Raw genomic sequence first — 27,545 nt, 5'->3', positions numbered from 1 at the left:
GCTGAACCTGTTCTGCAGCACCCTGCATAATCTAGTTGCTAGGCAAGACTGGGGCTTATCTACTGAGAGTGTCTAGTACAGTCAAAGGAAGCATTATAAAATTCTTTGCTGGGCAAGGTGCTTCGCGGCTGCAATGAAAGAAAAGAGTACATTAAGGCAGGGACAAGAAAGGAAGGGAAGACTTTTTTTCTAAATAAACTAGTTGGTAGTGAGCGCTTGTTTCTTCCTTTCTCGTCCCCGTCTTATTGTGCTCCCTTTTGAGTTGTAACGAAAGCAAGCCACGATGGAATTTAGAGAGGGCTTAAAGCTTGCTTTAACATCTGTGTGCATGTGAGGGAATGCTTCATGTACAAGGCCTACTACAAGGTAGTAATCATTACAATTTCCATCATCACTCATCAACAATAAAAAAAAGAGTACATAATGCATCTCTGCACTACAAAGTCTCTTATAAATTTTCATGTGTTGTACCTATATAGGCATCTTTTGCATGCAGAAATGGCGGGACACTAAAACTAATAGTAATTTGTTTATCATCTTTGCTTAGATAAATGTTTCTGAAGTTTGGCAGGAAAGACCCGCCTTCCAACATGAGCCCGAATCTGGTCTTTGGTTTGTTTTGAAGTCATGGCCAAGTACTCCTAATAAAATATTGAAATAACCAGTTGAGAAGACAGCAGATGATACTTATCTCACTTGGTCTCCAGCTTTAAAAAAAAATATGTTTATAGATTGGCATAGCGAAGACACCCTTTCAAACACATTTATCTTAAACAACCATAGTTACATGTGATTTATCTTCAGCATGAGTAGTTACATCTACCACGCAAACGGCACGGCTTTCCTCTGCTCTTGTCCCTTCCCCCATCTTGTTTTCTTTTGCGAAGATCGGCATTGATAAGAATAGCGTAGGCCCTGACGACAGCAAACTGAGCTTGTTAGTGGTTGTCCGCACCAATTTAATCATAACAGTCTAACCCTCTTTTTTAAGAATGCAAACAAACGAATGCTCTCCCACTGAAAAAAAAAAAAAAAAAAAGGAGTGAAGTGGATTAGAGTATGACCATAGCACCTCTATACTCATAAAGCCTGCCAGTTCGACGACGGAGTCATAGAGTGCCTGGTCACAGATTTGGAACGTGAGGATTTGGTAGCACAGAGCATTAAAGAGCCATTCCTCGGGGAACCTGGACGTCAGCACACAGCTTTTGCAGTGGCGAGGTCCCAAAACATACTTTTTTCGTGTTTCGCGTCCGCTGCAGCGAGACTCTTCTCCGTTGTATGCCACCCCACATTTTTCCATTTCGGCGACCGCTCCTCGTGGCAATCTGCCAGGTTTCGTCAGTATAAAGGAGGCTATGATACGACATAAACTGGTGCTCTGTAGCGGGGCGCCATCCTGCTGTGTAATCTTTGGGCAGCCCCTTTGTCCACAGAACTCTGAGAATGTAGAGATTATCTATCCTACCTGTGACATTATCTGCAACTCACAAATTTCAGTGCTGCATTGGATTGTTTACAGCAAGGCATGCAAGTGAGTCATGTTTTTTTTTATCCGCAAAACTTTCAAAAGGCCGAATTGTTTACCTCGGCAAAAACTGCACGGTTCGGGGCACACCCACGCAGGCGGCAAGGCGTTGACACCAAGAGGTCCCGTTCTCTTTCCCTCGCTGGCTCTTGTAGTACCCTTGTCTCCGTCGACTGAAAGGAAAGTTCCTTCAGTGTCGTGCATACTTGAGCCACCACTGAAGCAAAAATGATTCCATATGAACCTACTTGCCATTAAAGACCAAAGCTCACTTCTTCACTCTTATTTTCTACCAACCTAATACAATGGTTTGTTAACAGGAACACCGCCGTTAACTAGAACACTCATTCAAAATGCAAGTCCTACGTAGTAAGGAATCATGTTCAAGGTCTAATTAAACAACAGGCATGGGCACTAAAGACACCCTCTTACATGGGTGGGCATTAGTGGACCCGATTTGGCTAACATTTGCGAGGCCTACCTTGACAACATAATAAATGACATTGTTTCTGGTCACATTATTTTTTTTAGATGCCTTGGCATTAGTTCTGACCTTGGACTGGTTTTGAGTGCACCAATATCATGTTTGCAACTTTGCCATGGGAACCACAAAGTTCTTTCAAAACTAAATAGCAAGCTTTAAAATAAAATAACAAAAAAAGTTGTACAGATGCACGAATATAATTACCATTGTCTATGCCCTACCTGCTGGCACCTGTTTCCAGAAAAATCAACAAATACCAAAGTAATGCACATAATATACATCGTGAAGAGGCCTGCCGAGAACCTGATGAAATGCCAAGAACGCATGAACTGTTAAGTTTTCCGTTCACTGCATGGTTCTCTAAAGGCCCGTTCACACTCTTGCGACCTCTTAAAACTGGGTTCCTTAAAACCTCTTACAACGGATGGATAGATGGATGAATCCGGCTGAGCCCTTTGGATCGGACGGTAGCTTATGCCACTTAGCCATTTTGTTTCACCATTTAAGCTTAGAATATGTATATGTGAAATCTATATTCACTCCGCACCGCAAAGGAAGTGGGGCTATGAAACCCCTTGCCATCAGTTAATAAGAAAATACCTAGTTTTCTCTCGCTTTCTGCCACCATTCACTTAATCTTGGCTTGGTAATCTCTACAGTCTTGAAATCCACTTTCCCTTCGCTGTCTCTAAAACCCAATGACTTTATTAAATTCATGTTGTCTTCAGTAGGCATAGGGTGAAGCCCTTTACAGTATATTATCAAGTGCTCAGCCGTCTCGTCCTCCTCTCCACAACCAGTGCACACTGTATCCATTTCCTGGTACCTCGCTCTGTATGTTCTGGTTCGCAGAACACCCGTCCTCGCCTCAAACAACGAGCTTCCCGTAGAGTCGTCATAAATGCTTTCTTTGGCAATAACTGTTTTGTTTAATCTATAGCTTTCCAGAGCAGTCTTTGTCTGCATTCCGTCTAGCCACCGATCTCTTTCTGTGGCCTTAACTTTCTTCTTAACTGAGACCTGCTCTTCCGTATCTCCACTATAGCCTAAAAACTTTCCTCTTAATTTCCTAGTGCGCTGTCTCCACCTTGTGTCTATACTACTCATGCATAAATAGCTAAAAACCTTTCGTGCCCATTGGTCCCTATCAATTTGCCTCGACCGATCCTCAAATCCTATCTTGCTCACCACTTCCCTGCTCTCAAAAGACGCCCAACCATGTCTCCTTGTACTCCCTGGTTTGGCGTTTTGTAATGTGCCCCCAAAGCCAGTCTACCTACTCCGCGCTGTTTTATTTCTAGTCTTGCATCCACTTCGGATTTCATGCATAGCACTGCGTTTCCAAAAGTCAAGCCAGGCACCATGACCCCTTTTCCAGATCTCTCTCACCACCTCATACCTGTTGTAATTCCAAAGTTCTCTATTTTTCATTACAGCTGCATTTCTGTTGCCCTTACCTATTATATACTTTTCATGCTCACTGAGATATTCTGCACCATCACATGTCCATACTCCTAGATACTTGTATTTACTAGCTCTCTTAACTGTAATATTCTGTATTTTCAGCCTCTCAACTTCATCACAGTTAAAAATCATGACTGCTGATTTTTCACTACTGAATTCTAAACCTAATTCCTCTTCTTCCTTACCACAGATGCTCATTAATTCCTGCAACTCTGTCCTGTTGTTAGCCATTAATACAATATCATCCGCATACATCAATCCCGGTAAGGATTGCTAAATTTTTTGGCCTAGTTTACTGTACAAAAGGTTGAATCCAAGCCCACTCTTCTCTAGTCTATCCTCCAATCCTCTCGGATACAACATAAACAGCAAAGGCAATAATGGGCACCCCTGCCTAAGGCCTCGTCTTACCTCTATTTCCCCCGTCTCCTTTCCTTCCCATGTTATAATCACCTTATTATCTTTGTAAATGTTCCTTAATAGGGCTGTTAGTCCTTAATCTAGGTTTAAGCTCTCCTGTATGTCCCACAGGTTCCTTTGGTTCACATTGTCATAGGCACCCTTGATATCCAGAAATGCCAGCCAGAGCTGTCTGTTTTGTTTTTGAACTATTTCTATACACTGTGTTAGAGAAAATATATTGTCCTCCAACCTTCTTTGTTTCCGAAACCCGTTCTGTAACTCGCCCAGTATGCCCTCGCAATCTACCCATTCCTCCAGTCTGTGCTTTGTAATCTGCATTACCAACCTGTAAATAACTGGTGTCACGGTTATGGGGCGATAATTCCTAATATCAGAAATATCTCCCTTTCCCTTATATATCATACTCATCCTACTAAACCTCCATTCATCTGGAATATTTCCTTCTGTTATCATAGCGCTCACTACATCCCTTAGTTTTGCCTTAGATTTAGGAACCAAATTCTTCACCAGCTTGATTGGGATCCCATCTGTGCCTGTCGACGTGCCACTAGGGACTCTTCGTTCTGCCTTTTCCCATTCTGTTTGTCCAAAATCCGCGATATCACAAGCTGGACTGCTACTTCCTTCGGTTCTCCTATCTTCCACAAGTACCCGTTCCCGATATTTCTCCTCTATCACTGCTCCTATATATCGTAACGCATCATCTCCCTCTAATTGATCTCCCTGACGCGAGAGTATGAACCTCTGTCTAGCTTGCGTCGTTTCACCGAGTGAGTTCAAGTGCTCCCAAAACTTCTTAGCTGCGTTTCTATCTTTCTTGCTTACATTACTCATCCATTCCTCACCCTTTCTCTGAATTTTCGCATTGATCAAACTGGATGCCTCTCGGCGACAAGTTATAAAAGTGTCCCATTTTCACTTTACTTCCGTTTCTGAATCCCCACTGCGCTTAGAATACCTGTGTTCTCTATAGGCTTCTTGACGTTTTTGTATCGCTTGCTTCACTTCTTTGTCCCACCAGCTTTTTGGTCTATGTCCTTGCTTCCCCTTTCGTTTACTCTGAACTTTGTCTAGTTCCAGAGCAAAAAGCCTGGTTAGGCTCTCGTAGGTCCAATCTGTATACCGTTGCCCCGAAACTGCTTCCCCTATTCTTTCAGTAACTATTTCCAACTCTTTGTCGCTGCAGAAAGTTTGCTTTGAATTATGTTGTCTAGTTTCAGCATTTATTTCTCTGGCAAAATTCAGCTTAAGGCCAACATGAGCCCGAATCTGGTCTTTGGTTTGTTTTAAGTCATGGCCAAGTACTCCTAATAAAATATTGAAATAACCAGTTGAGAAGACAGCGATGATACTTGTGTCACTTGGTCTCCAGCTTTAAAGAAAAATATGTTTACAGATTGGCATAGCGAAGACACCCTTTCAAACAGATTTATCTCAAACAACCATAGTTACATGTGATTTATCTTTAGCATGAGTAGTTACATCGACCACGTAAACGGCGCAACTTTCCTCCGGTTTTGTCCCTTCCCCTATCTTTTCTTTTGCGAAGATTGGAATTGATAAGAATAGCGTAGGCCCTGACGACAGCAAACAGAGCTTGTTAGTGGTTGTCCACACCAATTTAACCACAACAGTCTAACCCTCTTTTTTAAGAATGCAAACAAAAAGATGCCCTCCCCCTGAAAAAAAAAAAAAAGGAGTAAAGTGGATTAGAGTATGATTATAGCACCTCTAAACTCACAAAGCCTGCCAGTTCGACGACGGAGTCATAGAGTGCCAGGTCAGATTTTGGAGCGTGAGGATTTGGTAGCACAGAGCATTAAAGAGCCATTCCTCGCGGAACCTGGACGTCAGCACACAGCTTTTGCAGTGGCGAGGACCCAAAACATACTTTTTTCGTGTTTCGCGTCCGCTACGGCGAGACTCTCCTCCGTTGTATGCCACTTCACCTTTTCCATTTCGGCGACCGCTTCTCGTGACAATCTGCCAGGTTTTGTCAGTATAAAGGAGGCTATGGTACGACATATACTGGTGCTCTGTAGCGGGGCACCATCCTGCTGTGTAATCTTTGGGCAGCCCCTTTGTCTACAGAACTCCGAGAATGTAGAGGTTATCTATCCTACCTGTGACATTATCTGCAACTCAAGAATTTCAGTGCTGCGATGGATTGTTTACAGCAAGGCATGCAAGTGAGTCATGTTTTTTTTATCCGCAAAAACACAAAACTTTCAAATGGCCCAATTGTTTACCTCGGCAAAAACTGCACGGTTCGGGGCACAGCCACGCAGGCGGCAAGGCGTTGACACCAAGAGGTCCCGTTCTCTTTCCCTCGCTGGCTCTTGTGGTACCCTTGTCTCCGTTGACTGAAAGGAAAGTCCCTTCAGTGTCGTGCATACTTGAGCCTCCACTGAAGCAAAAATGATTCCATATGAACCTACTTGCCATTAAAGAGTAAAGTTCACTTCACTCTTATTTTCTACCTACCTAATACAATGGTTTGTTAACAGGAACACCACCGTTAACTAGAAAACTCATTCGTAATGCAAGCCCTACATAGTAAGGAACCATGTTCAAGGTCTAATTAAACAACAAGCATGGGCACTAAAGACACCCTCCTACATGGGTGGGTACTAGTGGACCTGATTTGGCTAATATTTGCGAGGCCTAGCTTGACAACATAATAAATGACATTGTTTCTGGTCACATTATTTTTTTTAGATGATTAGTTCTGACCTTGGAGTGGTTTTGAGCATACCAATATAATGTTTGCAACTTCGCCATGGGAACCACGAAGTTCTTTCAAAACTAAATAGCAAGCTTTAAAATAAAATAACAAAAAAAGTTGTACAGATGCACGAATATAATTAGGATTGTCTATGCCCGTACCTGCTGGCACCCGTTTCCAGAAAAATCAACAAATACCAAAGTAATGCACATATTATACATCGTGAAGAGGCCTGCCGACAACCTGATGAAATGCCAAGAATGCATGAACTGTTAAGTTTTCCGTTCACTGCATGGTTCTCTAAAGGCCCGTTCACACTCTTGCGACCTCTTAAAATTGGGTTCCTTAAAACTTCTTACAACGAGAGGACACACTGGCACCATCTATTGGGTAGCAGTGTAAACTCGGCGGTCCGGCATATTTACTATTTCTCTTGCGCATTATCCTTTCTTTCTTGGCTCGAAAAACTTTTGTCAACGTTATAAACAAGCCTTTCCTACAGGTATTACACATGTTTGACCTTGGAAATTCCGCGAAACCTTCGCTCTTGTAAAATGCAGTTCCAGGGTCAACGCATAGATGGTGCCAGAATGCCCCCAGTATGTACCCTCGTCCTAAGAACTTTTAAGAAGTTTTAACAGATCTCGTCTCTCTCGGTCGTACTCAGTTGCAAGAGTGTGAACCTTAAGACTCAAGTTTTTGCCAACTGTGTTCATTTTCTTTAATCTTGGAAATCCAAGATAGCAGTGCCCATGTATCCTCCCGAAGTTGCTGGTGCATGCTTGGGACACCCTCGGAAGCTTCTGCCGTTGACATTGGAAACCTGTGGACGCACACATACTGCGGTTCCATCCTCCGGCCAAGGCTACCCGCTTGCGCTTGCACAGCTTTTGCAGTTAGTTCATGCTGAGGCGAGACGAGGTATAGTGGCATTTGCACATTCAAGATATCAAAACCCACCACATGTCGCTCCGAGCGGCATGATGATGATACCCAAGAGCTATTTCGCGTATGGTCTATAAAACCTATATAATGCACGATGCTGAACCTTCCAATTTCTACATAGTTTAGAACCGGGAAGGCGGACATGCAGCAAGGCTCGCACCTGCAGTTGCATCCACTTTGACAGGTGTAATGGGCTTCCCTCCCACGGCGCCATACTTTGTCACGCCTGGAAGGTTGGCCTGTCACACTCCTATCGACCAGGTCCTCGCCCTTGTAGAGGCACCGGGAAAACAGGATCAGCAGCGCGAGTCGAACTTGGCCTTGCCTATGGCCCTGTCAAATTTTTCTTCTGGTCGGGAATCCCCGCCTCGGAGGTAACGCTGCAAGTGTAAAGATAATCATAAATAAATAGGTGATCAAGCAAGTTTTAGTACAGGTATAGTGCCTGGACGTATTCTCCACTGGTGCAATTGCCATCTTGTTCCTCCCATGTATTAAGAGTTGTCCCAAGGAAGCAACAATGATGTTACAAAACCGAAAGTGTCATGCTGCCAAAAGTCTGCAGTTGGTCTTCAAACCTCTAGTGAATAAGACAAGCAGGTACAAGTGCCGCTGCGATCATGGCGTCCCAACTTGTTACTGTGAAGTGACTGTGGACTGTCGAGGCACCGTAAAGAATAGTGCGGCAAACACACCGGATGACTAACCCCACCTAAACCCCTTTGACGAGTTTGTGCTAGTTTCTTAAGTGGCATCAAAGCGCCTGAGCAGGAGGCCCGTGCAGGACTTGGAAGCAAATGGCAGTGTAGCCCTGAAATGAGAGGCACTTGGAAGTGAGTGGCAGCACGGTACTCACTCGTGGCAGGTGTCTCTCGCTTTCAGACAATTAAGGCTGGACCGTAATGTAAGCGATTTAGTGAGCAACGAGACGAGCATCGGCAACAGCGACGGAGATTTCTCACTGTCGCTTGTAACGCTGCTCGGTCTTGAATTACAAGAAAACGTCGCTCATCACATTGGTCGCTTGCTCCAGTTGCTTTCATGCAGTGTGCCTCGTCGTGCGGCTGAGCGATAGCAAAAAGGGTCGCCATCGCTTGTCCCGTCGCTCCCTTCATGGTTGTCAGCACTTGCAAAAATGTGAAGTGTGAAATTTATGTAGGGCTTTGTCCATGCCGGCTCTCAGACTGCTGGCAGAACTTTGGGTTTCAGTGAAATACGACCACATGGTTTCTCACTCTGCTTATGTACTGAGGAGGAAAGCTGACGAGGAAGTAGTTGAAACATCAGTTCACGATCTCTTCAAGAAAGTTGTTTGAAACACCTCATTTTCTGTTGTTTTTTTGGCTGTCTACAGTGCCGTCCGACGGCACTCCACCCGTGCCTACAAGTGCCGTCCGAAAGAAAGTCGAACAGCACATGTATCCCTGGGGAGCTCGTTAACCAACTTCCCACATACATTCATGCCGCCTCGCGGCAACAGTATGCGGCTGCTAATTACAAAACTATTAACCTACTTGGCCCCATTGCACATGACGCCTCGCAGCGTCCAGCCCCTCTGTCCCATACCGAGCCCCGCTGTCCCCCGTTGACCTCCGGAAAGGGACGCCCATACCATTTTGTTAAAGGGGCCCTGCAATCATATTTAAGCGCCTACCTTCTTTGCGGTTTCCACGTCTCTTGGGGTTCGGGCAAGTCAGCGGGCACGGAGAGAGTAACTAAATATCAGTGAGTCATATTTTAACCGGAAGATGCGGAAACCTCCTCCATTTATGAGGGCGACCGGCATCGCCGAAAGCGCGCAATATGTAGCGTCTTTGGTCCTGGGCTTACCACTGGTCAGAGCCGCTAAAGCTTTTTTTTAGTCGAAATACAAAATATAAGTGTAGCGAACCGTTTCAGTTATGTATGAAAGTAGTTTTTGTTTGGTAATTTAGATCAGAAAAGAAACAAATGCAGTTTATAAAGTATGGAAACAAGAAAAGACTCGTCGACAAACCCGCCACCAAGCGGCGGAAAAAACGGCGCATACTAGAAAAGGCTTGTGGGATGAGGCTCCGACGAACAGCGAGCGTAGAAAGGTCCCGGATGTACGCGACGGCGCTGCGGTCGTATACCGGATCGAGGAATCGACCGGTTCCGAGCATTCCGAAGGCTTTCAGCACGGGCTTGGCTGGCGATTTGGCCGTTTGGCGGTATGGCAGCGCGAAGTGGCTCCCGTTCTGAACTGATCTTTACACCGTGTTTGCTGTAGTTTGTGGCCAATGAAGTGTTATGCCAAATTAGTCCTTAATCGCGCAGCAAATGCAATGCAAGCCACTCATACAGCCTATCCAGAATATGCTTTAGTAGCGCCCTCTCGAGCCGTCGACACGGAGTGCAGCAGCCGTGAGCGCTCGATGAGCTCACTACTCCTCTAGTTCACGGCCACTCAAGCCAGGACCTACAACGTCATGAAAGAGGTTATTTTTTGTTTGTTTTTGTAATTCTAAATTGCCTATAACTTTTAAAATAAAGCGAAATTTGGGAAAAGATTAAGTTACTACGTTCAGTGCGCTCAAATTCGGTGTTAATTAAGAACCAGTCAAAAAGTTGTTGCAGGGCCCCCTTTAAGCAAAGTTTCGTCGACAACATCCTTTTTTTTTCCCAGTGTTAATGGTAAAAAAGAAATGACGTAAATATCGCCAAATGCCTCGACAAAACAAAATGTTCGAGAAAAAGATTTTAAAAAGTAAGCCCACACTGTGGATCGAATCCGGGTACGCTGCCTATGAGGCGAGCTATGCTACAATTTCCAATAAGCTACGCTACAACTTCGAAAAACTTGTTTTGACAATTCGCTTTACATAAGACTTTCGGACGGCACTTGAAGACGTGAGTGGAGTGCCACTGCAAGGCACGTGAACGTTCTGCAAGAGTGCCGTCGGACGGTACTCGACACTACATTATATATATACCGGGTGTTTTTGCGAAGACTTTCAAAAATCCTAAAAATTAGGGCGATTGAAAAAAGAAGAAACTCTCTTCGGGAACAAACTACCAGCCACGGCGGACGTCAGGAGTTGCCAAAAACCTACTAATTAGCCAGATAATTAATTAAAACTTGTTAATTAACTTTTTAATTAGGGGAAATAGACATATGGTTTCAATTAGAAAGTTGCTGAGCGTTATCGAAAACCACTAAATCAGTCATTTTCAGAAAGACTTTGAGCGCGTGAGACGAGTAGTAGCGCACTGAAGTTGCCACTCGTGGAGCAGGTACAAGGCTAGCGTTTGCGGTAAGGCGCCCGCGCGATTTTTCTGCCTCTTATCTAGCCCCAGCCTTGTACCTGCTCCACAAGTGGTAATTTTAGTGCGCTACTACTCTTCTCAAGCGCTTGAAGTCTTTCTGAAAATGACTGATTTAGTGGTTTTCAATAACGTTCAGCAACTTTCTAATTGGAATCATATGTCTATTTCCACTAATTAAAAAGTTAATTAACAAGTTTTAATTATCTGGCAAATTAGTAGGTTTTTGGCAATTCCTGCCGTCCGCCGTGGCTCGTAGTTTGTTCCCGAAGAGAGCTTCTTCTTTGTTCAATCGCCCTAATTTTTAGGATTTTTGAAAGTCTTCGCAAAAACACCCGGTATATCTTTTTGTAATTACTCAATGCGCGTTTTTTCCCACAACCTTCACAATACACTACAGCCAGAGGGCTACCAAATAACTGCAACATATACAGCATTTTGTATAAAAAGTTTGTGCCCTAGTTAAAAAATACCTCTTCGAAAGCAACATCAACAATGCAGAGAAACGAACCTGATTTCGAACACCCGCAGTAAAAGCAAACGGGGTGCAAATACGAGCGCCAGCACATAATGGGTACCATAGCAGTCGGGTTCCGCGAAACACACCGCCTAGTTAGGTGGTACCACAGCCGTACCAAGGCGCCACCCGATTTGTAGAACTCGCCTTGTCCACCGATCCACGAGATAAAGCTCCCGATACACTTACGAAGTCCCGTCCCCCCCCTCCGGCTTCGGTGGGACCTTCGCCTCTGTGTGCGTTCCCGCAATCGGACTGCTCGCTCATTGACAGGCCGTGCTGACAGGTCGGTTGCGGGACTTCCTCGGGAAAAGCTCGAAGGTCATCCCATGCGCAAAGCACGTGTGCGACAAGGAGCCCCACACGTTCGCCGCGTTCGCCTTCACGCTTCCTGCACACACACACAAGGACACTTCACAAACGCTCCGAAAAGGAAGCACTGAAAAAGTCAAGCGAATAGACGAGTACTCACCAAGTAGACACAAAACCCACAGCTCGGTCCATGGGCACGGCGACATCTGAGACACTTTTTGTTTTTCGGAGAACGTTCTTCGAAGGCACTAAAGGCCTGAAACCGCCCGAAAGTTTGCAGCTTGCTTTGTTTTTGATTTTGGTTACGCTGGCGATGGCGTCGCGGCCGACGCGGCGACGTTCGCTGGTTACGACGAAACTCATTTGACGCAACGTGAATGTTTCTGTTTTAATCGACATACATTAAAACCATTAGACGTAAAAAATATTTGTTTAAACATTTATCTAATTCTTTGTAATGAAGTATGCTGGTTGTGTACTAAACTGAACCTTGGCCTGTCTCAGCTTGGTTTTATTTCAACATGGCGGCGACAATCGTTGCGTGCTGTGTTGTGCTCAACCTATTTTCTGTGCATTGGTCGTCCTGTTAGCCACCTCTTGCAATCCACATCAGCCGCAAGCATGCTGTCGGAGTATTGTGTGCCCGCCGGAAAGAATATACAGTCTTCTCGGAAGCAAGGCTGCTACTAGGGCTACTCGGATCGTGGCTTGGACGTCGTCGGCTCCCACGAACCGCTTCTGCGAGCCTCACGCCGTTTGCTTGGTTCCTTTACGTTTCCGGCGATGAATCCCCCAGCCTTGGCCTTGGCCTCATCCCTATAGGACCTAGCTGGTGAAAAACAATCTACGACAACGCGGCGTCTTTGGAATGCGATTGCTACGATCAGTGGCTCTTAAAACCTCAGTGGCCCCCCTTCAATTGTGAGCTCTGTGTGTGTGTAGGCGTTGTAAAGAGAGCTCTTCGGTGTGAGCGCTCTTACCTTCACAGTGTGCAAACTCTTCGAATGGTTATTCAACAGGCGGCGCTGCGAGACGCGAGCCTTCGGCGTTGCTTCAACTCGCAGTGTGGTGGTGTGGTTCTCAAAATGGGCACTTATACTCATTTTCATAATAGCGTGCATAGCTGTCAAAGGTACTGAAGTGGTGCGCATGAAAATACAGAAAAAAAAAAGTGTTCCTGGGCGCGTTTCGTGGACGAGTGGTAGGGCTGCTCTGGCGATACCGACGTCTCGGCGGCAGTGGTTCAAACCCTCTAAACGCGCAGTTTTTTTTTTTTTTTTTTTTTTTTTTTTAGCCATTTTTTGTGCAAGATTGTGCGCATTGCCGAACTACATATTTCGATTCCTCCTTTCTTCTTGCTATTTATTTGTAAGTCGCCGAGAGGCCACATTTCTACCATCTGCTCTGCCGCTTTGCAAGTGTTATTTGCCTGCAGTACCGAGTTATATTATTTTTTTTTCGTGCAGCGTAGAATGAGGAATCTCACTGATAGCAGCCTTGCCCCAAAATTTATAATAGGACGTTAATCGACAATAGTGGCCTGAACAGCTTATTTTGAAATAGCTGTCAAGGGTAGGAATCCCCCTCTCGGGGTACTTGCGATGCACCTTGAGGCGAATGGCGTTGTTTGTGAATTCGGCATGCTTGACAGTCCCCGTGCTCGAAACTTCTACATGGCGAGGTCTTCGCTCCGGGGACGCCAGCTTGCCAGATAGACACTGCGCCTTGTACTTCGCGACAGTACGGGCCCACACTCCGGTGTTGTTACTGACCGTCTCCAGGACTTCACGACCGACTTCTCCGGGAAACGCGTTCTTCTACTCGCGCACACGTTGGCGATCACCTGCTTGCACTCTTTCAAGGTCTGCGCACAACGAATCTTTGAACATATCCGAGCAGGAGAGGTACTTGAGCTTGTTGCGTAAGACGCCATCTTCTCAAAACCAGCCAGTGCCACACAACCCGAAAACCCGCAGCTGCTGCCGCACGGACGAAAACGAAAACAATTTAAAGTAGTTTACATTATCGTTTCCTTTTTATTGAAAAAAATGTGTGCTCCGTCGAAATCATAACACCACTATCAGTTTCTAGATCCAAGGAGGCACCTTTTTCGACTTTTTTTATAAGTGTTTTCGCAGGGGACGCACTATTTTATGGGGTGAACGTGGACACGGTCGGCGATGCAAACCGGTGCGCTAGCTTTGACTGCGTTGCATGCTACGTATGAAACGGAGTATAGTCTTGAATAAGCTGCTGCACCTTCACTCGCTCCCAGAGACGCACCCCACGACAGTTCTAGAAATATGTAAAATGCAGACGCAGGATTCGGTTTCGAATAATGTGCACGACGCGAAACTTGTTGAATCTCGTATAAAACGAATTCTCAAAACGAGTACTCGCAGGTGTAGCTATGTGGAAAGGTGCCCGCTTCTTGCAAAGCGAACCCAGGTTCGATGGAAAAATAAACATACATTTTTTTTTTTTTTACAATTATTCTTGAGAAAAAATGAATGTCGACGAAACTTTGTGCATTATTTTTTTTTTCCTTTCCTTTTTAATTTTTTTTTTTTTGCACAATTATTGAAAATAAAATGTCGACAAAGCTTTGAACTAAATGGTGTCGGACTCCCTTTCTAGAGGTGCATAGGGAAACGGCGGGGCTTGGGTTGCCGGATGGACGTCGCGAAGCAGCATTCATAATTTTTTTTTTCGGTAGTACAAATGCTGCTGGCCTGTGACTCCCGCTGAGAAGGGGAAGAGTCAAAACAGAGTCACACGAAAAATTGACTCTCTAAGAGAGTCGTGAAGTGTCAAAGAGAGTCATGGAAGCAGTGACTCCCTTTGGACTCCTTATTTTCTAAGAGTGTAGTAGACTCATCAAAATGTTCCACTTGCCCGAAACTGGGGGTCATGGCCTCGGCGTCGACGGCGCTTTCGGTGCTTTCGGCGCTGTCTCGGTTGGTTAGCTGGCCATCTCTTGTTTCATCTTCAGAAGTCATGATCCCAAGGCAGGTTCGGTGTCCTCGTCGCCATTATGTAGTGTTCGTGCGAGTGGACGAACAGGATTGACGAGAGCAGCTCGGCGAACGGCGAGGTGGAATGACTTTATTCCATGACGGAGCGAGCGAGAAGAACGCGCGGCCGGCAGGCATGCGTAACTTATAGCATGCGATCAGGGAGGGAAAGGATAGGCAGAAGAGGAGCGATCAAGAGAAAAAGGGGGCGCGTCATACGTGCAGAAACGCGCGTAATACAACATTACAACCTGTCACAGACACTCCTCCCTACCCTCCGGCCCAGATGGTTCATTTTTCGCTCCAATAAAAGAACACGGGTACACGGCTTTCTGCAATCAGCAAGATACGTCCCAGGACCCCCAAGACTACGACCCGGAGGAGGAACGCCTCCGCATTTAGGAAGACTGCAAATTCAAGTTGTGGGAACTGCTTCAACCTCAACACCCTCTTCCTTCCTTGGGCCTTGGTCGGCGTAAGCGTGTTCTACTAATATCAAAGTCGACGTCCTCTGCACCCCAGCCCACTTAGCGAAATGGGGCAAGGGCAACAAGACTGGCGAATACACTAGATGCATACTTCACGAAAAAGTGGATGACCCACTCCTTCCCTGGAGATGCCCCACTATCAAGACATCAGAAGGAATCACGTTCGTCCAGACAAAAACACCCTGCACGACTGGACACATCCCTTGGCCCTCCAGACAAACAACTGGATTTCCTGAACCGCCTACTTTAAATCATCATCGATGCCAGGCTCGACGACTACACCTGAGCCCACCATCGTGCGCCTGCATTCAGGCCGCGTGGCCACCGGAGCCCCCCTCTCCCCCTCCCCCACTCTACTCTTCATGGCCTCAATAAAACGCTTCCACTCACTCACTTTCGGTTTGAGGAAGCCTGCGGAACTAAAATATTTTGGCTGGTGCCGTCCGAATTCTGACATGTTTATTGCAGCCCGCGTTTGGAGCACACAGTGTGGATGTTGACCATCAGTTTCCGAACTACTATAGATCTCCAAGCGGCAAAGATTTATCCAATCATTGGCCAATGGCTGGCAATGGTCCTTTGGCTAGTGGCCAGACAGTGGCCACCCTGTGGCCATTGCTTGGCCAATAGCTGCCAATGTCCCTATTAGTGACCCTATAAAGTCATTAATTATAATTAATTTAAATAACTCAGTTAATTGGCCACCTAATTGCGAAATAGTTTGGATTTTAGTGGTCGCCGAGTCGGGCAAGCAAATCCTAAAATGAAAAGTGTTTTTTGACACTTTTTTTTCGAAAGCTGACGCAGTTAAAAAAAGAAAAGATGCTCTGCTTACTAGAGTCATTGATTTAAGTCGCAAAAGTGCGCCACATGGCCAGTCCCGCATGGGAAGATACCAATAATCCTTAAACCGATGACGGGAGGCGCTAATTGCGCGAGAAACTGTGACGCTATAGCGGCATGCACGGACCGGAGCGTATCGCACAAAACCGAGGCGAAGTCCGGAAAATAGATTTGTTTAGCACCATGAGACCGGTCGAAAGCCCTACTTTTTCTCAGAACACTTTGTGTTTTTTTTCTTCTAGGTTGACACCCATCAAACCTTGACCGGCTCTCAGCTCTTGGAAAAGATACGTAAATATGCTGTTGGTTTTCAACAACACGGTGTGAAACCGGGCTCCAATGTGTGTGCGTATATTGGCAACGCGGCTGAAAATGTAGCAGCAGCCTTTGGGGTTGTGTTCGCGGGCGGTACGCTTGTCATGGCAAAGCCGACCTACGTGGCAAGTGAGTGCCTTCAACTCCTTCATCTCAATAGAGAATTCGAATTGCGGCATTAAAAAAAGAGGACCTATTGTGACATCACCCTTATAGGGGAATTAATGGACACGATTGAAGACTCGCAGTGCACTTTCCTACTAGCTGATCAAGAAAGCGCACCAAGTGCTGCCAAGGTGGCAATGCCATCAAACATTAAGGTGAGATGTTATCATTTAATTATCAGGTTGAGCTTTGGCCAGGCTTAAACGCATTCTTGTTATATGTCTTTTTCCTAGAATTATTTTTTTTTATATCAAGTGTTTCTTCAGTCACACCAGAAAAAAAAAAGAACCTTCGCCACTATATTCCCACCAGCTAAAGGGACACTGGCAGGGTATTTGTACTCGCCGAGGTTTTTATTTTATCATGACCTTTAAGAACCACAATATACAGAACATAGTTTGCAGCTTAAAATCCGTTGTTTATATTTGCGCCAAAACCAGCCGGTCGAAAACTGGTTGGTTGTGGTCGCGCGGGCTCCCTTTTCAATGTCACGTGGCATTCACACTATATGTACTGAATGTATTCATAATCGTAGGTCGTCTAACGCAAACATTCAGTATTAAAAAAAAGAATATGAACCCCATAATTTTGCCCTACAAAAAGCTACAAACACGTTAATGGGAAAAGAAATGTTGCCCACATCATAGAACGTAAAAGTACATGTTACTCTCACCATGACGACACATCACAGGCTACACGACACGATGGCGGCACACGACAGAGCACCGTAGCGACGGACGTGAGGCCGCTACATCGTAACTGTCATTCGTGGTACCGGCCAGTTGATCTTTGAGCATAGAACATCGAGCGGAAGGGACAGAAGCGCAAAACAATTGCACGACTAGCGGTACAGGCGAATTCTTCGTCGTCTAAATCACACGCCGAAGAAGCGAAAAAAAAAATGTGGTCGGGGGTAGCCACGTGACTTCCGGCCATGAGCTTCCGTGCTCATCTTTCGGTCTTCGTCTCGAGCGGTTGAAGCTTTCGTACTTTATTTAGAATATACGGGACTCTGCAGGAAAATTTTGATTCAGTAATTGCCTGACTTCATATTAAATCGCCTGACAAAAATATTGAAAAGAATTGGGAATGTCACTGTCCCTCAGGGTTTAAGGTTTCTAACGGCAACTGCTGCATCGGACCAGCACCCCCTAATATAATCAAAGCCTGCAAACAGCCTCTTCTCCCTCTCCCTAATCTCATCATACGCGGATGGTATCAACTCAACATTTGGGTCCTGGCCCAAGGCGTTCCTCGACGCATTAAGTGGACACAAAACCCTGTTGAACATGACGCAGCACTCATGACCAGTCTGAGTCAATACCTCACTGTGATGACATCAAAATGCCAGTGTCCGGACTTTAATTATTCTAGGTGGCGTAGATTGAACAAACTACCAGTTACGGGCATAAATTTAAGAAAAAAAAAATTAGTATGCTCATCTGACTTTCTTTTAACTTTAGCAAGTTTAGTTCATTTTTATTCAGAAAGCGAGATACTCTTGCTACTTTAACGGTTTATTCTCTATTGTAGTCACCCACATGCATCTATTACTTTCTTTCACCTTGCAACCAACACAACTAATAGGAGAAAAAAAAATAATTTGATTCGCAGGCATTGTTTTCTGTGGGAAACGCGCCCGGTTTCGTCAATGTTCTCCAGTTTCAAGAACTTTCAGACGCCTCCTTCACGGCCCATGCACCTGCTAACAACGAGGAAGAGCTTGTCGCAATACTGTATACGTCAGGATCAGTGGGTCTCCCGAAGGGCGTGGAAATATCGCACAAGGCGTACTGTGCCGGGTTTCACACATTCAGGTACGCGCTAATCAAAGTGTTGGAAAATCACCCCTTTCCAGAAGACAGAAGTTACGTTCTATCACACAGGCAGCATCTTATGTTTGTTTCTCTGTTCATGTACGGAATCGAGGAAATTAAAAATATATAGTTTTTCAAGTTTTGCGAAACACGAAAGTCAACAGGGTGCGCGACGTATTTGAGAACAGAAATTAAAGATGCACAACTTTTCATACTCTTACTAGATATCTTTCTGGAAGCTTCACCTCTTTCGACTGCATCTATTTTCATCAATCTAGTGTAATAATCTAAGAACAGCAGTTTGCGGTCTGAGAGAAAGAATGAAAAGACATGCGAACCTGGTTGCATTCGCCGCCAACCACAGCGATTTAGACATAGGCACCTTCTTGAATGTGTCAATATTCTTCGTTTTCGAAATCAGGAAACAGCTTTTAAAATCTGACCGGGACGTTTTACCTTTAACCAATTGATAAAAAAAATTCCAAGAGGTCAGGCGTCGTGAGGACGGCTGAGTTCATAGAACAGGCAGGTAGATAAGATTTTGAACGACAAGATCAGCAAGTCAATGAAAGACATTACCAAGCAGCTCTATGTGGCCGTCTACAGTATCGGGCTTTTGGTGCATGAATGTCCTAAATATGGTCCTGCCTGATAAAAAGAGGGGAGTTTATGTACCAAAAAACCCAGAAAAACCGTCTCGTCCGGTCCAAATGCTTGTTAAACCAGCTCAAGCATCCTAAGACATCGGGCGTGTTTTTTTTTATATATACAATAACTTTCATTAAGACAAAAAGGTGAACAGGAGGAATGACAGGTGGCTTTCTGCGAGCCCCAATGAGGTTCCTACGTATTCCAGGTCAAAATGTCATTATTTTAACTAGATGAACATTTCGTTTCGATTGACGTTTTGACCTGGATGGACAATTTGACACTATGGACAACTTTGTTCGATGGATTGCTTGACTCGATACACATTTCGTCTCGATGGACATTTTGACTTGGATAGACATTTCGCCCAGATGAATATGTCGACCCTTTAAATAGTTTACCTGGTTGACTCATATTTCAACAGTGGTGCTGATACCAACTCGTATACATATGTAGTATATATACACACGACTTGTTTCACGAACAGTCTTAATCTGACTGCTAACGCAAAACCGAGTGATTTTTAATTTTGAGACAAACCATATTTTCCTGTACCGGATGTATAGGAGCGAAAACTGTTTCTATTCGAAAAATAAAACAAACGTTACGATCCGCTCAACCTCCGCAAGGACGTGCCCAGTGTTTTGAGCAGGATACCGGATGTCTATAGGAAATTGATTAAAAAACTAAATGGTGAAAGCGATTTCTAGGAAATATCAATGACAATACAGAGCTCCCTACCCTATTGGAAAAACCAGTTTGAAAATCTAACTGGTCATACTGGTATCTAAAATGGTCAAACTGGTATTTGGACTGGTCAAACTGGTCTAACTGGAAATCAAACTGGTGGAACTGGTAGTCAGACTGGTCTAACTGGTAACCATATTGATATAACTGGTCACCAGATTGCTTTCTAACTGGTCACCAGATTGGCCTGACTGGTCACCATATTGACCTAACTGGTCACCACACTGGCTGAACTGGTAACCAGATTGACCAATCTGGTCACCAGATTGGCCAAACTGGTCACCAGATTGGCCAAACTGGTCCCCAGACTGGCCGAACTGGTCCAACTGGTAACCAGATTGACCAAACTGGTCACCAGACTGACCAAACTGGTCACCAGACTGACCAAACTGGTCCAACTGGTAACCAGATTGACCAAACTGGTCACCAGATTGCCCTAACTGGTTACCAGATTGACCCCTCTTTTTCACTTTATTTGTAGGGGTGTGCGAATTGGATAGAGCAGAGTCATTCGTAACCTTCACTGTGCAAAATAAAGTCGCAACAAAACGTTCTGTTAACAGTGTCGAAGCTATTTATTTGTCATATAATGTTCTACCATCTCACGATTGTCACAGGGCGACATGGTACTACAAACAATTAATTCATTTGCAACTGAATTCATGGCATATTAATGCCCACACGAAAGGTCAGCTTTATTTATTTAGCTAGAGAACATTTCATCCATACAAAAAAGTAAGAGCCAACATACGTAGATATTCTTAAAGAGTTTTTTTTTTAAATATTTTCTTCCCAAAAATAGGTTAAACTTGTTTAAATTCTACAAAACTTGAGATAAAAACATTAATAACTGCTGCACCATGCTTTATGTGGGTCATGGGACAAGTTTACTCGAGTATAACGCGCCCTCGATTGTAACGTGCACCCCTTTCTCGAGGTCCGAAAAAAGAAAAAACGCCATGACTTCGATTGTTACTCGAACCAGATTTTGTAGGTTAAATACAGAAATGAAACTTTGCTCACTTGGAACAATAAAGGTTTATTCCGAATGCTTCAATCTTGCGATAAAATGAACGGCGCTATCTCTCGCCGGCAAGGTCGTCATCATGGCGACGGTCCGGTGCAGCGCTCGTGGGGCAGCATGCATCACTCGTCATCGTTGTCGGGCGACTCCTTATCGCTGTCAACGGCCCAAAGCATTTCATCTTCGGTGCCGTCCATAGCGTTAGGAATTCCGCACTTCTTGAAGGCCTTGATAACCATGCAAGACGGGATCGTGCACCATGCATCTCTCGCTCATCGCACGTGATGCGGCCCAATTTCCATCGCTCTCTCCGCACAATATCCATTTTCTTTTGAATCCAGCATCATTGGCCTTTTTCATTTGGAACAAGTTGGTTTCAATGTTTCTAATTTTAACTTCCAAGCGGGAGAACCGCATTAATTACCATTTTTTTTTTACATGAGCGAATTGGGCTTTTACACTCCACATAACTCACAATAAATAAAATATTGGCAGAACAAGATGTATTAATCCTATAGGCAAATATGTGTTTCTAGAATGAACCTTGCCACAGCAGAGAAAATGTCTGGCCTTTACAGAACATTTTCTCTATGCAGATGTCGCATAACAGACTAGCAGACCAAATAAAAGCTTTATTTTGACGCATGTACAGCTCGCTTGCAACAATAGTTCGTGACAGGTCAAGAATTCAGTGATGCAATCGCCTCATAGAAATTCATTACCCTCTGCCAGCCAATCGTTCCCACTTGGACTTTACAATTTTCCCGCTGTTCACCACGGCCTTTATCCACCCTGGCCTGCACCGAGAAGCCGCTTCCAGGCTCCAGCGCAAGTGCCCGAGGCCGAGGCAGGGAGCCCCCCATGTGATGTTGGAGAAGCGCGGGAAAATGTGGCAGTATGAGTCAGGCCCCTGGAATGCGCCGGTGCCCTGGGACTGGAGATCAGGCATTGTCTCCACGCGCAGCGTGGATGCTTTGAAAGGGGAGAGGTGCTCACGTGCCAGGACAGGAAGCGTGCGGGCCAATCAGCGTGGCCCTCGCGCCCGCTCGAAGCGTCAGTCGGCGTCAACGACAGCTCCGGCGACCAAAAAAAAAAAAAAAAAAAACGGATCTGGCGCGACGGTTGGGCCCACGTTGGGCCGGTTGGATCTTTGTTGTTTGGGGCCGCTGTTCTGCTTGGGGAGATTACAAGTTGTCTTCAAGCTGTGTTTGTATAAGATAGTTTGCAGGAGCCTTGAGTGCTGCCTCTGCCGATGGTTCCTGTGGCTGACGACGTCCTCCACCTGAGTTCCACTCGCTCGCGGGCGAAATGTCTGCGTCCCAGAACGGCGGGTTTGGAATTCGCTCCGTCCTCATTGCGGCGCTGCCAATGGCTGCCTCTGCCCCCGCGCTTCGAGCCAGGTAAGCAGGCTCGACCATTTGGATTCATTTTCATAATCAGGTGCATGTGAAACTGAACGTTTCAGCAACCCGATTTGGAACAGCTATGCTAGTAATACAACCGCCAGTGTGTATGCAGCTTCAGAGATATTCTACCATTGTGGTTGCGAGTTGCGTAGCGGACGACAGCCTGAGGAGGCAGGAAGGGGGTAGCAGCAGGATCTTTTCGCTCCTGGGCGTTGATTGCGTAAAGGCTGAACCGCATCTAAACGATTAAGCGAACGACGGTGACAGTGACGAGAATCAGCGACGAGCGACGGAGATTTCCCACGGTCAGTCGTCGCGTCGCTCGGTTTTTGGATTTCTAGAAATCGTCGCTCATCGTCTTGGTCGCTTGCTGCCGTCGCTTTCATGCGGTTTGTCTCGACGCGCGAGTGACCGAGCGACAGCGAAGCGGATCGTCGTCGCTTCTCTCGTCGCTCGCCAAATCGCTTACATGCGGTTTATACTTAATTGCCGCTAGACTGGCACCACATGTACGGTTGGCGCACGCTTCCATATTCCCTCTCATACTGTTTATGATGGTGCATATTTTTTATTCGTGGAATTAGTTACATACCGTTTTAGAACAGACGGGTGCAAAATGGCTCTAATATCTTATGTTTATTCTTATTTCAGATGCCTTAAGGTACTATTTTATCCACCACCGGAACCCCGATACTCCAGAAGATGTGGAAAATCTCGCCGACCGGCTGGGACTAATGAATAATATGAAATTTTTTTTTTTAAATTGTAAATATGTTTTTAAATTTATTTTTGTGGTCTGAAGTATGTGTATCTTTTGTGGAAAAAAAGTTAATTTTATCCGTTTACGACCTGTGTTGTCAATATTACTGGTTTAACTGCTTGGAGTGAACCAGTATACGCAGTCGTATAGTATTACCAGTATACACATTTTCACAGTAAGACCAGTATGCACAGTTTGTTTGTCCAGTTCAACCAATTTAACCAGCGGCAATAAGCCACTGGTTACCAGTTAAACCACCATGACCAGTTCAACCACCATGACCAGTTCAACCACCATGACCAGTTCAACCAGTATGACCAGTTCAACCACCATGACCAGTCAACCAGTGTGACCAGTTCAACCCGTATGAAACTGGTCAAACTGGAGCAATATGCAAGTTTGAACCTGGTACCAGTTTGAACTGGTTACCAGTTTAAACTGGTCTTTCCAATAGGGTAGTGACTTCTGTTTCACAAATTTAGACATTTGGAAACAATCGCGAACTACTGGCCCCGAGAGTCATTAACCCCACGCTGCTGAATACACAGCCCAGGTAGCACCGAGTTACGGGCCAAAACGTGGCTTGTGTCTGGGAGTTTAAGGCATTAAAAACCCGAAGAAGCCAAAGTAGAGCCGAACCTGACCTCCCTTGGCAATACTCTGGGTATTTTGGCCCTAATTCGCCAAACAAATTCCAAACTTAGGCATCATTGACTGGTAGTTCGGCTGTCATCTGGCATCATTGGGTCTAAATCGCCTAACAATGCCACATTTAGGCTTACTGCCCGGTACTTCGGCAGAACTTTGGGATTTCTGGCCAAAATCGCCAAACTAATGCCAAAGTTAGGCTTAACTTTTTGACAGTTCGGCTGTCATCTGGCACATTCGGGTCAAAACCGCCACAGATGTGCCAGCGTTAGGCTTACTACCTCGTAGTTCGGTTGACATCTGGCATCTCTGGGCCCAAGTCGCCAAACGAATGCCCAAGTTAGGCTTCGCTTCCCGATAGTTCGGCTGTCATCTGGCACCTACGGGCCAAAGTCGCCAAAGAAGTGCCAAAGTTAGGCTTCGCTTCCCGATTGTTCGGCTGTCATCTGGCAACTACGGGCCAAAGTCGCCAAACAAGTGCCAAAGTTAGGCCTCGCTTCCCCATAGTTCGGCTGTCATCTGGCTGCTACGGGCCAAAGTTGCCAAACAAGTGCCAGAACTAGACCAACCAACGCGCGGCTTAAGCATTCTCGATCTTGTCTTTACATCCGCACCTCAAACAATCACTTCCCTTTCCTGCTCAACTGGCCTCAGTGATCATTGTTTGCTACAAATCTCTCTTTCCCTGCTTTCCCATACCCGTAGTACTGTTACAAAGCAAATTCGGGCGTACAACAAGGGTAACTACAGCGGAATAAACACCGGTCTCCGGTCCTTCTATGAATCCTTTTCTGAAGCCTTTTCTGCTAGATCTATTGACGATAACTGGACCTTATACAAAACAAAAATTAACGATTTAATTAATACCTTTATCCCACTTGTCAAAATTAGGTCTGATAAGAATCAGCCCTGGTATAATCGTCAACTCGAGAGCCTACGGAATAAAAAGAAGACTCTACTCATCAGCTAAGCGACTGGCAAAAGACATCGCTTGGTCACGCTACTTCAGTGTTAACAAAGAATATGTCACACGCTTGCGACAGATAAAAAAACGCTTTTTTAACGATGACCTGCCTTCAATACTAAAAAATAATCCCAGAAAATTCTGGCGACTCATATCACCTAGCGAAAACCCCTGTGCCATACGATTAACGACTGACGAAGGCACACGTCTTCTGGAGACTGATAACATGACAGTTCTTAACGACCACTTCGAATCAGTCTTCACCATTGAAGACACCGACAACATTCCTCCAGTTGGTGAAGTCGAATACCCTTTTATGGCGCCCATTGCTATCTCTGCACACGGCATTGGAATGCTTATCGACGACTTAAAAATATCTATTTCCACTGGCCACGACAATATAAATTCAAAAATTTTAAAGAACACCAAAGAAATCTCTAGTAAAATCCTTTGTCTACTCTTCCAACAATCCCTAGCCACAGGCCAAATTCCCACCGATTGGAAGATTGGCAAGATTATCCCGATCCACAAAAATGGAGACTGTAGCCTAGTTGCAAACTACCGCCCTATAGGGTTTTCGTGCGAATCTCAACTAATAGAATTCACTCACGACATTCACATAAACATGAACCAGTACACTCAAACTGATGCCATTTTCTTAGGCTTTTCCAAAGCATATGATCGTGTTCCTCCTTGTCGACTACTCGCTAAACTCTCTTCACTTCACATTGACTCCCTTACACTCTCCTGGATACGTAACTTCTTAAGGCTACAACGCCAATATACAGTGTGCGGTAATTACCAATCTAACATGTCTGATGTAATTTCTGAGGTTCCACAGGGAACCGTGCTCGGGCCTCTACTTATTTTAATATACGTGAACGACTTACCCCATTCCATCTCGTCCAAACTACGCCTTTTTGCGGATGACTGTGTTAATTACAGGCAAATCCCTAATCCCGATGATCACATAATGCTCCAAGAAGACCTAAACTCCATCAGTGCTTGGTGCGACAATTGGCTTATGTTTCTTAATGGTTCAAAATGTAAGGTAGTGTCTTTCAGTCGCAAACAATCGCTATCACTTACCCCTCTCAGTCTCAACCTCTTACAAATACCTTGGTGTTCATCTCTCTGACAACCTATCCTGGACTAACCACATCGACGCATTACAAGTTCTGCATCCAAAACACTGGGATACTTGCGACGCAACCTTTTCTCTGCACCCCCCCCCCCCCCCCCCCATCTACGCAAGTTAGCATACGAGACCTACGTTCGCCCTATACTTGAATTTGCTTCCGGTGTATGGAACCCCCACCAGAAACACCTTATCAATCAGATCGAAAGCATTCAAAATCGTGCAGCTCGTTTTATAACATCAACCTACTCTCGCCAAGCAATTGTCTCCCTTCTTAAAAACTCTATCCTCTTACAACCACTTGAAATACGTCGCACCGCTGCCCTTTTATGCATCATTCATAAATCACGCTATTCTAACCCTAACGTTATCGCCCCCCTGCTTGAGCCTGCTAACCGAACATCTCGTCGTTTAACTAACAGCCGAAGTTATAAACGCATTTTTGGTCATACATCTGCCTTTAATTACTCCTCATTACCACGCGAAATCATGCACTGGAATTCTCTTCTCGATCACATAACCGCACTTTCCGACCCTACAGCATTCCGTATAGCTGTCTTAGATTTTTTAACTACTATTTAGTTTTCGATTACAGTGATGTTCTTGCCCACATAATGAAGTGTTATATGCGCTTGGACCCTACAATTTGTATAATGCATAATTTTGTTAAAGTGTTGTTTCAGTTGTGATGTTGCTATCCTGTTGGTACCGTTCTTTTTTTCTCTTTTAAGTGTTGACTATACTGTAACCTGACCAAATCCCCCCTTGTTTAATGTCCAGCAATGGACCTTCAAGGTATCATGAATAAAAAAAAAAAAATAAACTGCCTTGGAGTTCGGCTGATGAGGTATTTGATGTACGCGGGTGGTCTTCCTCTTAATTAAATCAAAATCAAGTTTAATTCGGCTGGCAACTTTATCTTATTTTGGGTGTCTCTTGATTTCTCCAGTCCAAAGGTTGGCTGAATGTTTTGACGCGGCTGGACCAGGCTTTGCAAACGCAAAATGTGCCGGATGTTGTACTCGCACGTAGGTACACACGCCAATATCGGGACGCACCATGAGACTGGTTCGATATTAAAGCGCATTCACACCGGCGATGCGATCTAGTCCCGCGATAACCTTCATCGCAAAAGCGACCATCGCGGGCAAAAAGCGACTGGATTTGAGCAGTCGCTTGCTGACCAGACTTTTTACGATGCCATCTAGTCGTGGAGAGGCTGAGCCAATCAACGGCGTTCGGAGCGAGAGTTTTTGAGAAGCGACTCGCCAACGAAGGCATTGGACTCGCTCATCGCGCACGCCAGATTGACCATTTCAGTACTTTTTTTTTTTTTTTTGTTTGCGATGCGATTTAGTCGGATCGCGCGACTGCTTACATCCCCGGTGTGAATCCGCCTTTACAGAAAGTGTTGCTATTGAGCTAGCACTGCGCGAGACTGATTTGCACACGTCTCCACAAGAGATATCATCATTAGGCGGCGCAGTGCAAAAGCGAGCGTGGCTCTGTGCGCGTCTTGCATTGTGATTGAGCAGTGTCAAATCCTAGCGATAACAAAGAGCGAAACCACCGGTGCTCCGTGGCTCGGCTCCCGCATCACACTTGGGGAATGAAAATGAAATCCCGGAACTTGTACTATTTTAGCGTGTTGGTACTTTTTAAACATTTAGAAAGTGGCGACACAGAAGGGACGATACTGACAGGGCAATCTCAACTTTAACAACGTTTCTTTTCGGCTTCAAGCTCAAAGCCCGCCCGCTCCGTGGGAGTACCGGAAGGGGAATCTTGGCGGAAGGAGGGGAAGCGACGACCGACTCCGAGAACATCAAATGGACGCCGAAAGAGCTGCTTCGGATTCTAAGCACCCGATCGTCATTTACGGGAG

General features: G+C 45.3%; 1 protein-coding gene across 1 annotated transcript in view; it reads left to right on the top strand.

Moving 5' to 3' along the window:
• LOC120846705 (4-coumarate--CoA ligase 1-like) overlaps positions 1 to 27,545 on the top strand; it is an 89,419-nt gene that overhangs the window by 9,773 nt on the left and 52,101 nt on the right. Inside the window, exons 2-4 of the mRNA XM_040218558.3 lie at positions 16,271 to 16,472; positions 16,560 to 16,663; positions 18,123 to 18,325. Coding sequence (XP_040074492.1) covers positions 16,271 to 16,472; positions 16,560 to 16,663; positions 18,123 to 18,325 — 509 coding nt within the window. The remainder of the gene's footprint in view (positions 1 to 16,270; positions 16,473 to 16,559; positions 16,664 to 18,122; positions 18,326 to 27,545) is intronic.

Source organism: Ixodes scapularis, unplaced genomic scaffold (assembly GCF_016920785.2).
Source record: "Ixodes scapularis isolate PalLabHiFi unplaced genomic scaffold, ASM1692078v2 ptg000044l_1__unscaffolded, whole genome shotgun sequence".
Taxonomy (NCBI): domain Eukaryota; kingdom Metazoa; phylum Arthropoda; class Arachnida; order Ixodida; family Ixodidae; genus Ixodes; species Ixodes scapularis.
This window is presented reverse-complemented; position numbering and strand designations above follow the sequence as displayed.